Consider the following 12,344-nt stretch of genomic DNA (forward strand, 5'->3'; position numbering starts at 1 on the left):
CAACGGCATATATAAACAAACAAAGGCATCCCCCCCACCCAACCCGCCTTTCTTTCATTAATTAGATTCAAGCAGAGAAAGATTTTAAAATGTTTCTGGGTTGAGATGGAAATTGTGAGCTAATTTTAATTCTTGAGGTCCTTTACGCTCCATTCCCATGTTTATTGGACTCGGTGCAAGAACTCAGAAAACCTTTCCACTTGGTCTTCAGGAGGGGTTAGAGTGACATTAGATTGGTGTAAAGGAGAAGTTATTTGGGAGAAGCTTCGTGTCTACAAAAAAGATCAAAAAAAGCAAAGAACTCTCAGAAAAGCTCTATGCTGTTCTGGGAATTCTTTAGACACTTGGAAGTATCCTCCATTGAATTTCTGGTTAAACATTAACCTTTTGGGGAACACATTGAAGTTTTCAATAATAACAAAACCAACTTTTAAAAAAGGAAAAGGTCTAGCACAGCTACCGTATAATATTCTTGATCTTAAAGATGAGATGTGCCACAGGTTCCTTTGTCCTGTCTTGGAAATGGATTCTTTCTTTCCTTCTATAACATTTAATCTGATGAGATCAATTTAATCAAGCATGTTATGATTTGCTAGCCAGTTTTAAATCATGGTTTAAAGCTATATTGACTAGATATATTTCGGAAAGCAGATTTCATATAGATGAACTTAACCCAAAATATAAGTAAAGCAATCCACAGAAGAGTGGGAATGACTTATCCTCAAAGTAGAGAATGAAAAGTTTGGCATGGTCTACCGAAGCATAACACCATAAAATGAGTTGTTACTCAAGAATTTTCAGCTGATGTAAGATATCACTCAGACTTAGGAAATGCTATAGTTGGGCTCACCTATTCACATAGGTGAATAAAAATCAGAAGGACACAATCTGTGGTTGCTCAAATTCTTGCTGAAACTCTCATAACTCTTCCATACTTGTGTATTTTAATGTGGCTTGGGGAACAAGCATTTTAACTCTATTTAAAGATTAAATAAATCTTAATTTTTGTTCTGATCCTGTAATACAAATTGTAAAAGCTCACTGTGTACTTCAGGTACAAAAATGGTATAACTCTGGTAAGTACTATATAGCACTCCAACCAAAAATATGGTGGAAGAAAATCTTACTGACTCAGTTTTTTTATAAAAAAATCATAAATCTCCTTTCCCTTCCCTCCACCCTCCCTCCCTTTTATATCCTGCTATTCGCCTAGGGATTAAAATACTGTATATTCCTTAATTTTATTCCTCTAAAAATTTGTGAAATTGGCTAGCTTGACTGATAATAAAAGTTTTTCATGACAGAATATGAATTTGAAATTGGATGTCTCTGATTTAATCTAATACCCTAATCACTAAATCACATTGGTTCTCAGATTTCTTCTTTTCTGCAGTTCCTTACCTTTATACTTATAGACACTTTGGAACTGAGCTCTGAAATATTCAACAGGTAGATTTATGGAATGTAGTCCATATCTATTTTTTTTACATGATAAAATTCAAATGAATCCTAAAGACCCCATGGGAAAAAAGTACTACATTCCAAAAAGTTGATAGACATGGAGCAAGCAGAAGGAAGTCAAAGCTAGAAATGTCCTGTTTCTTTGTACTACTCTTTGGGTCTCAGATAACTGAGACATTTAGAATAAGACTGCTAAACTAAGATTTACATAAACTATAACTTCATATTCATAACTCCTGGTTTCTATAGAGATCGACATTGCCAGCTGCCTTTTAATTCTGGTTAACGGAAGTACCATTTTCTCTTTGCTGTTGGATGATATGCTAGCAGCTGGCATAAAAACAAATGGGACCCAAGTGTACAACATCTGGAGGGATTAAGTTGGCTACCATAAGCAGTTGACTCTGAAATGTGAATATTCCAGAATTTGAACTCAGTTTGAACTCTTGCTGGATTGAAGCATCTTATTTTGTAAGTTGCTAGAAGAAATGCTTTTACAGACCCTGAGCAAATAAAGCAGTGATGTAGTTAAAAGGGTGGGGGAGGCTTCCACCATCTGAAGTGGCCCAGAAATGCCAAGCAAGAAGAAACAATTCAAGCACTTATTCTGAGTCTTTATGAGATCTTTGGTTATACATATTCAGTTAGAATTTTACCAAAGTTGCAGTGATATGTATTTTATTAGGAGTAGATAGGTCTCTATGAAAGAAATCTCTTTCTTCTCTTTTGCCTGAAAGAAAAATTGGAAGTTACTTGTCTCATTGCCAAATCTGTGTCAAGAGATTAAGTCAAATGTAAAAATAATTTGGGTATTTTAAATCTTGGTACCTACTGCTTCATACTGTCATGTATGTTCATTTCAGCATATTTCTTGTCGTAAATTTCAGCAATGCCCCTAATCTACAGAAACTTTTCTGTTATGATTATTTTCTTTCTCAGTCATCTATACAGATAAGGTAGCCACAGCCACATAACAAAGTGATGAAATTGGTGGAGAGAGTAAAAGAGAATGTAATGTCTTTTCCAGTACCTGAATCTGTTACTTGCAGTGACATCTGCCTATTATGTGAAAGATGGCATGGATACTCAAACTATGTAATAGAAAAATCATATTGCAAATTAATTTAAATAAAAGCAATTTGAAAATAACATTCACTAAGTTAGTGCAAGTAACATTCACGTACTCAAAAATTGTGATCTCTCTAAAGTATACGTATAGAATCCACGTATGGTGCCCTGTGACAAGATTTCTCTCAGCTACATAGTGGATCCAAGTCCACATGATGATTTGTGAGGCTGAAGGTTGTGATTGTATTTTGGATATGTTTTATGCTTCTTTGAAAGGAAGGGTAATTAATCTTGAAAGTAGCAGTGATTATCATCCAGCCTTCCATTCTTGGGGAAGCTATTGGAAAAAGTGGTGAGACCTCAGTATCAGAGAGTCCTCAAGGAAATGCATTTTCTGATTTTTACAGCTAGATTTCAGCTGAAGTTGAAATAGTATTAAACTCTCTGATGGGGGACTGGTTGAAGATGTACATGCCTCTGAGCCCTATTAGGATCTGCCTTGGTAGATTTTGATACTAATACCCTTCTGAAGAACTTTGGATTGGAGGAACCGTTTTGTTCTGGTTTTGCTCCTTTCTTAGTGGGCAATTTCAGTCACTGAGATGATGCTAAATGGAGAAGAATGGCTGATTTGATCCGATGGTTTCTCCAGTATAGGATACTGCAGGGCTCAGACTTCTTCATGCTATTCAGCATCTATACAAACCCTTGGGAAAGATCATTTGTAGAATGCAGTCAATATCAGTATGCTGCTACTAAATAATGCAGTATCATCCCAGGCTGAACTGGGTGTGAATATTGTGGAAATCTGACCCGTTGTCTGGATAAGACTCAGACTGGATCCTTATAGGACAGCGATGTTATTTACCAGTGACAAATCTGGCTCTAGTTTTAGCTCTGGTTGGGATAGCAGTCCTCTAAAGACGCAGATCCATAGTTTCCATTGGAGAAGCAGGTGGAAAATGTGACCAAGGGGAACTTTGCCCAGCAACAGCTGGTGACTATTTGCAGGACAATCTACATGAAGATAGTCCTGACCACAGTTAACTCATGCCTTGTCACCTCTCAGTGGAATTATCACAACATGATCTATGTTGGGCTGCCTTTGAAGACAATCAAAGTTTTAATTGGTCCAAAGCACAAAACTCCATCTGCTGATTTGAGGCAGCAAAAGAATTAGCTACTTACATTTATATTATCAACATACTGGCGAGTGATTTGTTTCCAGATCCAAGTGTTCCACTGTGCATTTGGGCACTAATGATGCCCAAGCCACTTTGTAAATAGTTAATTGCTTGTTTTTGTTTTCTCATATGTGATTTTATTAAAACTTTTAAGCAAGATAATAAAAGCTAACACAAACTAACAGAAGGTAGGAAAGTAAAAAGAAATCAAAGAAAAAGCAGAAACTGTGGGAAAAGGGAAAAAATTAAGGAAAACTAGAAAAGAAAGAACAAAGTGTAAGGAAATGGCTTTGATACAGTATTCTTCACTGTAGTAATAAGTACAAATATATTTTAACCTCTCTTATTCTAAAATTACATATTACTCTTCCTTCTATAATCTTGCTAGCCTAATCACAAAAACCCTAAGTAATGAGTTCATTTTTTTTATTTTTATGCAAAAAAAATAATAAATCCACAAGAGCTTCCACTGAGCAATAAATGTAGATGTCTTTTCTCTAATCAAAGAAGTTAATTTAATAATGTCAGCAAAATTTGTCAACTTCACCAACCATTCCTCCATAATGGGTAGCATTCCATCTCTGCATATAGCAATTTCACTGATATGATCATACATTGAAATAATTTTCTATGGCTTTTTTCTAATTGTTTATTCATTAATCCTAAAAGGAAAAAATCTGGCTTCAGTTGAATATTAATCTTTCAGATCATCTGTATCGAAGTATGTATTTGGATACAATTTTTTAAAAATTGTGCATGTTTGTTAATTGTTTTTGTTATGCATATCCCTATTTTTAAGTTATCTGGGATCCCATAGAAAGGGGCACTAGTTCTTGTGTTACTAGGCTCCCTGGTACACCTAGCTTTATACAGTAAAAAGTTTAGATACAAAATCAGAAGCTTTCTGCTCACAAAAGGACTCTTTTACCTCTACTTTTAGTACTCCTACAGTACTGTAGATTCCTTTTAGAAAATAAGTGAGTGCAGCTTAATGCTTTCTTTGGTGTGTTCACATCATGGACAAAGATAAGAAGGGATAGTACAGTATAGAATTGGAGTGGATGAAAGCAGTATTACATACCCTGTTTTGCCCAAAATAAGACATCCCCTGATAAAAAGCCCAATCCGGCTTTTGAGCACATGGCAATAAGGCCAAGCACTTATTTCAGGGCTCAAAAAATATAAGACAGGGTTTTATTTTCAGGGAAACATGGTAATTAATTCCCCCAAACTTTCTAAAAATATGCAGAGTAGAATCCAGAACTTGTTACAGGTAATCCTCGATTTACCACAATTGGGTCATTGATCAGAATTTCTCTTACTAAGCAAGGCTGTTGTTAAGTGAATCATGCTGAATTTTACCTTTTTTGATATGGGTGTTAAGCAAATCATTGCAGTTATTAAGTGAATCATATGATTGTTAAGTAAATTTAACTTTCCCCATTTACCTTGCTTCGCGAAAGCCGGCTAGGAAGATAGCAAATGGCAATCATGTGACCCTAGGATGCTGTAACCATCGCAAATACATGCTGCTTGCCAAGCACTTAAATTTTGATCATGTGACAATGGGGATGCCGAAATGTGTGAGGACCAGTTGTCACTTTTTTCAGTGCTGTTGTAACTTCAAACAATCACTAAACAAATGGTAGTAAGTCAAGATCTCCCTATTTTCCCCAGAGCCCAAAAATAAACCAGTGCAATGTTGGTGCTTCACAAGTCTAATGTAGAACTAAGTAGCAGATTGCATTCTGTGTAGTAATCACAACGATGGCTCACTTATTTAGGTTTCATACACTTAGATAAGCAGTGTCTCATGAGCTTTGATATGTCACTTAAGTGAGATGGGCGGTGTAGAAATTTAATAAATAAAATAAAATAAATGTTAAAACCCTTTCCATTGCAGATTTCATTCAAAGTTTAATAATCTGTGTGCAACCTATTCCTTAAAATCTAATATACCTATATTATAACCAGTGTCAGAGAAGTAGCACATATGGATATCAGCTTCAATATTTCTCCAAAACACTAACCTAGGGATCTTCTGAATATATTTACAGCCAGACCTTTCAACAAAACTGCAGTTTAATTTCAGAAAGTGTTAAAATATATTGTACATCAACTTCTGACATACTACGTTAGTATACACAAATGGTCTCTTGAAACTGTATTTATGAAATGTACATTTTAATTTAAATACTCAGTATACACTGCACTTAATCTGCATGTTGCATTTATTAAATACATTAAAATCTGCAATGTAACAAAACGTTTTCTGCATACGAAATTCAAAACACCATTTTAAATGAACAAAAGATGGCTCACTTCATTTTTTTAAACTAGTGCATAACACACTAGCTCAGCTCCACCACACTAGCTGTTCTTTCTTTTTTTTAATTTGACATTGTTCACAGACTATTACATATCACAATAAGAGTGCTGGATAAAACATGAGGTACGAAAGTGGTTCAAAGATTATAGGTCATGCAGATCCATGCTAGACAGCAAAGAAAAATGTGAATGAGAACACTAAATAAAAATACATAAAGAATGTGCATTATAAAATAAAAACTCAATTACACAGCTTTGCTTCTTTGGTTACAAAGTAGGTTGAACAATTTCACAGCTTTTTATTCCCCCCCACCCCCCAAAAAAATCATACGAAATGTCAAAAAGCAGAGGAATCATGGCAATTTCTCTATTAGAAAGTAGAAACAGAAATGAGCAAAGTTTTCTTCATCAAAATAGCCCATCAATTATTATATCACAATGACTGGCGACTACCTGTACAGATGCACTATGGTCTTCATACTTACACTATACAAAAATTTACATTCAAGCTGGATCTTAACTACTGAAAATAAATACCAAAAGGTAAATTGCCATTAGTGTTAGAAATAGGCCAGGATTCTTTTGTTCAATTATTGCCTAAACATTTTTTTCTATTAAACTCAATCCTGTCTATCAAGTTTTACTGATACTTACATTTATTTTTTAAAAAATTAAAAGTTCTGTGACATTGTTCATGTACATTATGAATAGCAGCCCTGTAATAAATAAAACAAATAAATGAAACTAATGTAGGCAAATGTTACTTGTCATTGAAAGAACAGTGGCTCTAAAGATGAGTTGTTACTGTATGAAAATGCAAGGCTCAAAGTAATCCATGAGTAATGGAAACCTTGAAGAGCCTTACTAAAGCTCTTAAAGACCTCCACTCATGTGCATCAAACAAATGCAGATTTTTGCATTATAACTCCTTCTACATTTTCCCTTGTGCACTGATGGCATAATTGGACACCAACTGTGTTGTATGACATCTCAGTGAGGGAAAGCGCTTGCAGAATGATTGTCTAATACTGAAAAGGCCAAAACACACAACTGAAGCATGGCTACCTGCTTTCATATAAAGTGGAAAGAAGACCAGTGGCACACAAGGACAGATTGCTTTCAGTTCTTAATGAGGCAAGAAAGCTTTATGCTGAGGAGACATTCGGCTGCTGTGGAGGTTGCGTTGGCTGTGGAGGCTGTGCTATCACTGTTTGCTGTTGAGAAGTGCTACTTGGATTGGCCTGTTGGGTTGAGAGTTGTGATAACTGATCATTGTTTGAAAGAGATTTTAACAGTGCATTTTCCCGTTCAAGTAAAGAGTTTCTTTCAACTAATTCTTTTATTTGTTCCTTCAGTACTTCCACTTCTTCTCTGACTGCATACATCAAATGGCTTTTCACCAGATCCTGTAAAAGGCAAATCAAATAATTAGAGAACTCCAAATCAAGCTGTTATTTAACTCCAAATACTTGAATAAAACTCAATTATGAGCTTAAATAAGAAAAATAAAAATATCAAGAAATCTCAGATAAACTACAGGCACACATACCACTATCAATAATACTGCTAAATATATAAAGTAAAATATTAAAAACATAGTTACAAAAAAACAAACTGTAACCTCAAATTACATCAAATATGTTTATTTTACTCAAAAGGAATCATGGCTCATGACTGGGATAGAATCCATAGTGAGAAGTTCTGATATCTCTGAAAACATAAGCCTATGCATTTTGCTAATAGTTAATGTCTCCATGGATATGAATAGAAACTTTTCATTGAGTCTTGAATTAAACTCCTCAGGTTTACTTTTAAAGAAATGAAAATAATAAATTAATGTTATATATGTAGCATAAGTTGCTGGCTTTTTACAGGTGGTCCACAACTTATGACAGGTCTCTTAGCAACTGTTCAAAGTTACAATATAACTTTTTAAATTTAACAACATGCAGATAAATTACAATAAGAAGAAAAATAAAATGTGCCATGATTTCAGTTAGGCCCTTATTCCATAGGTGCCTATTCTTCAGAATGAAAGGTTACGTTGTTTCCTACTATTTTGAAGTGCAATTATATATTTACAACCTGACTGTCAGAGAAACAAGAAAATGTAGTTTTTGGAAATGTAACCTTGTTGACTTATATGTTTAAAACTAACAAATCTTAAGTCTTTACAAATCAAAAGTAATTATTTTAGTCATCATATTTATATATAAATATTCTTACTCTTGAACATATAGATAATTTAGTCTTTTCAAAAGCAATTATTTAAATCATTTAATTATTTATATTTTATATAAATATTACTAAAGAACTGACTAACAAATGAAAGAATTTAGCCTCTGGAGATGAAACTGTTGCTATGCTCTCTACATGAGGCTGCCTTTGAATAGCATTTGGAAGCTTTAGCTGGTGCAGAATGCAGCGGCCCAGACAATTAATGGCATTCGTTTTTCAGCATATGTGACACTACTAGCTTGTGCGCTTCCAGTGTGCTTCCAGGTGCAACTGACTTCCAGTGTAACTTCCAGTGTCTTCCAGATGCAATTCAAGATGTTGATATTTACCTTTAAGGCCTTATGAAGTGGGACTGAGCTATTTATAGGATTGTCTCTTCCCAATTGTGCCACCGAGTCCGGCAGGAGGGACATACTCTAGATGTCATCAGCTAATCAGTGGGAGCTGGAATGGCCCAGGAAGAGGTCATTTTCTGCTGTGGTGCAAGTGGAACAACCACTTGAGTTAGTTGTGACATTGCTAGCCTTTCATAAAGTCCTAAAACCTTGGTTTTGTGCCAGGTCTGGGCCTGGAAGTGTGATGGAGCCTGTCTCTTGGCTTTGTGGATGGTTGTTTTATAAAGTTCAGGTGTCACGTGTTTTTATTTTATATTATATATTTTATTTGTTTTTAATCATTTCACTGTATGCCACGTACAGTCACATATATGAAATAGGTAGCTATATAAACAAATAAATGAAGAAACAATATCCATAGTAACTTGAAGACTAACAAATATAATTTTTAAGTTCGCAAACCAAATAGTTAAATGCATTATACAGTATGCCACAGAAGTGAGTACACCCCTCACAATTTGTAAATATTTAAGTATATCTTTTCATGTGACAACACTGAAGAAATGACACTTGACTACAATGTAAAGTAGTGAGTAAACAGCTTGTATAACAGTATAAATGTGCTGTCCCCTCAAAATAATGCAATACACAGCCATTAATGTCTAAACTGCTGACAACAAAAGTGAATACATCCCTAAGTGATAATGTACAAATGGGGCCAGAGTAGCCGTTTTCCCTTCCTGGTGTCATGTGACACGTTAGTGTTACGAGGTCTCAGGTGTGAAGGGGGAGCAGGTCTGTTAAATTTGGTGTTATCGCTCTCTTTCATGCTGGTCACTGGAAGTTCAACATGGCACCTCATGGCAATGAACTCTGAGGATCAGAAAACACGAATTGTTGCTCTACATAAAGATGGCCTAGCCCTAGGCTATAAGAAGATTGCCAAGACCCTGAAACTAAGCTGCAGCATTGTGGCCAAGACGATACAGCAATTTAACAGGACATGTTCCACTCAGAACAGGCCTCGCCATGGTCGATCAAAGAAGTTGAGTGCCTGTGCTCAGCATCATATCCAGAGGGTGGGGGGTCAGCCTATCAGTGCTCAGACCGTACACTGCATGTGGCATCAAATTGGTCTGCAGGGCTGTCGTCCCAGAAGGAAACCTCTTCTAAAGATGATGCACAAGAAAGCCCACAAACAGTTTGCTGCAGACAAGCAGACTTAGGACATTCCTGGAACCATGTCCTGTGGCCCGATGAGACCAAGATAAACTTATTTGGTTCAGATGGTATCAAGCATGTGTGGCGGCTACCAAGTGAGGAGTACAAAGACGAGTGTGTCTTGCCTACAGTCAAGCATGGTGGTGGGAATGTCATGGTCTGGGGCTGCATGAGTGATGCCGGCACTGGGAAGCTACAGTTCATTGAGGGAACCATGAATGCCAACATGCACTGTGACAAACTGAAGCAGAGCATGATCCCCTCCCTTCGGAGACTGGGCCACAGGGCAGTATTCCAACATAATAACGACCCCAAACATACCTCCAAAACGACCACTGCCTTGCTAAAGAAGCTGAGGGTAAAGGTGATGGACTGGCTAAGCATGCCTCCAGACCGAAACCCTATTAAGCATCTGTGGGACATCCCAAAACAGAAGGTGGAGGTGTGCAAGGTCTCTAACATCCACCAGCTCCGTGACATCGTCATGGAGGAGTGGAAGAGGACTCCAGTGTCAATCTGTTAAGCTCTGGCGAGCTCTATGCCCAAGAGGATTAAGGCAGTGCTGGAAAATAATGATGGCCACACAAAATATTGACACTTTGGGCCCCATTTGGACATTATCACTTAGGGGTGTACTCACTTTTCTTGCCAGCAGTTTAGACATTAATGGCTGTGTGTTGTGTTATTTTGAGGGGACAGCACATTTACACTGTTATACAAGCTGTATACTCACTACTTTACATTGTAGCCAAGTGTCATTTCTTCAGTGTTGTCACATGAAAAGATATACTTAAATATTTACAAAATGTAAGGGGGTGTACTCACTACTGTGACATACTGTATTTTCAAAAGTAATTATATTGAAATAACAATAATATCCTTACTAATAATATGACTAACAAATTAGGCAATTTTAGACAGAATTTCAATAGTTTTAACACCACAATGTTTTAGATGACTGAAATAACATTAATTTAAATTGTATTTGCCCAGTTAAAATGTTCAGAATTTGAATATTAATTATACAGCAGCACGTACTAGAATGGGCAGTTTTATTGCTAAAAATTCTACAAAAGCTCCAAATTATTTCAACATTGGTGCTGTTTTGCTCATCACAAAATTGCCAAACAACAAAGTGCAAATAGCCAAAAAACTAGAGCAAACCATAATCTGTGCTGCACTATGCTATTCTTTTGTGATTATTCTTCTCTACCTATGAAGAATTTAGGACAGATAGAAAATTCTAAAACATATAGCTATTTATATTAAAATCTCCAAATATATGATCAAGATTGTAGGCAAAATAAAGTTGTCCATAATTGCTGTTTAGAGTGAGATGACTGGCAGATAAGTTTAATAAATAAGTTTCTTACTTACCATTGCCTGTTCTATTTTGTTATCAATGGCTACAACACTCCCACCAGATGCACTGTTTAAAAGAAAAGCAAAGAAAAGTCACATGTGAGCTTTGAGTTCATTGAAATGCTGTTCAGCAAAAGTGATGGAAAAGCAAAGTCTTCCATTATAGTTTCACAAGTCAGCACTTTGCATTCAATGTTCTTCTATATTTTAGTGATCATTACAAACCTTTAAGATTGGCGAGTGTTAATTCCATATGCTCAGGAACAAGGAAGTGTGGTATCTTCAAATCATAGGCATTGTATCCCAGAGAAAGTGAGACATATTTAAATCTCATCAAAATCAATGGGAGCTGAGAATATTAATGTTTTGAATAGAACTTAGACATAACTAGTTCATGCTAGTTTGGCCCCGAGATATTTATGCCAATTTCTGGCCCTTGTTGAAACTGAGCACAGACCTCCTGAGAGTATAAGAAAAGAAATATTGCCCACATCCTATTGGCTGTTATGAGCTCCCATATTTGAGCACATCAATATGCAACTGAAATAGTTCATAATCATAACCAAGTCAACCACTGTGTGTTTGAAAGTGACATTTTGATGCAAGTCTAGATCAGTATGGAAATATGTAAAAGCATCTTAGTGGAAAAAAATAAGCCAATTCTTTTACAATAAAATGATCCAAAACTGATTGTTGGGAGAGTTCTATTTCATTGTAGAATACCCACAAAAGATAGTTGGGTTGATTACCATGGTCCAACACTTTAGTCTTCAGTTCAAGTTGTACTTTTGGAGGTATTTCCACCAGACATTTTACAGTATACAGAACTCGGTTTCAGTTCTAGCGAGCACTAATTATGTTTATGTCATCCTGTACCATGATGATCAAAATGTCATCTCCATATGGTTTAGATTTTTAGTACATTTAATAAATTTACTATAGAAAAAACCCACTGTATTTGGCATATTTTTCAGCAAAGTATTCTGTATTCACTACTACAAAGTTAAATCTATTTTTCATTTCTTAATCTATTATTGGCCAGAGAACTCAGTTTGCATGTAATTATTCATGTTTTTATAATCCAGCATAAAAATAAGGAAAATTCAGTGCTTTCAACTGGATATTAAAAAAACTTCCTTCCAGACTG

General features: G+C 35.8%; 1 protein-coding gene across 2 annotated transcripts in view; it reads right to left on the minus strand.

Annotated features, from left to right (window-relative positions):
* Positions 1 to 5,777: 5,777 nt before the first annotated feature.
* The window catches only part of TSC22D2 (TSC22 domain family member 2), a 34,244-nt gene continuing 27,677 nt past the window's right edge, over positions 5,778 to 12,344 (minus strand). For both annotated transcript variants that reach the window (XM_070945446.1, XM_070945445.1), the window contains 2 exons: positions 11,213 to 11,264; positions 5,778 to 7,447 (listed from right to left, as the gene is read on the minus strand). In XM_070945446.1, coding sequence (XP_070801547.1) covers positions 7,187 to 7,447; positions 11,213 to 11,264 — 313 coding nt within the window. In that variant the 3' untranslated portion in view covers positions 5,778 to 7,186. The remainder of the gene's footprint in view (positions 7,448 to 11,212; positions 11,265 to 12,344) is intronic.

This window comes from Pituophis catenifer, unplaced genomic scaffold, assembly GCF_029215685.1.
Source record: "Pituophis catenifer annectens isolate HBS135680 unplaced genomic scaffold, rPitCat1.0.hap2 SCAF_6, whole genome shotgun sequence".
NCBI classification, from domain to species: Eukaryota; Metazoa; Chordata; class Lepidosauria; order Squamata; family Colubridae; genus Pituophis; species Pituophis catenifer.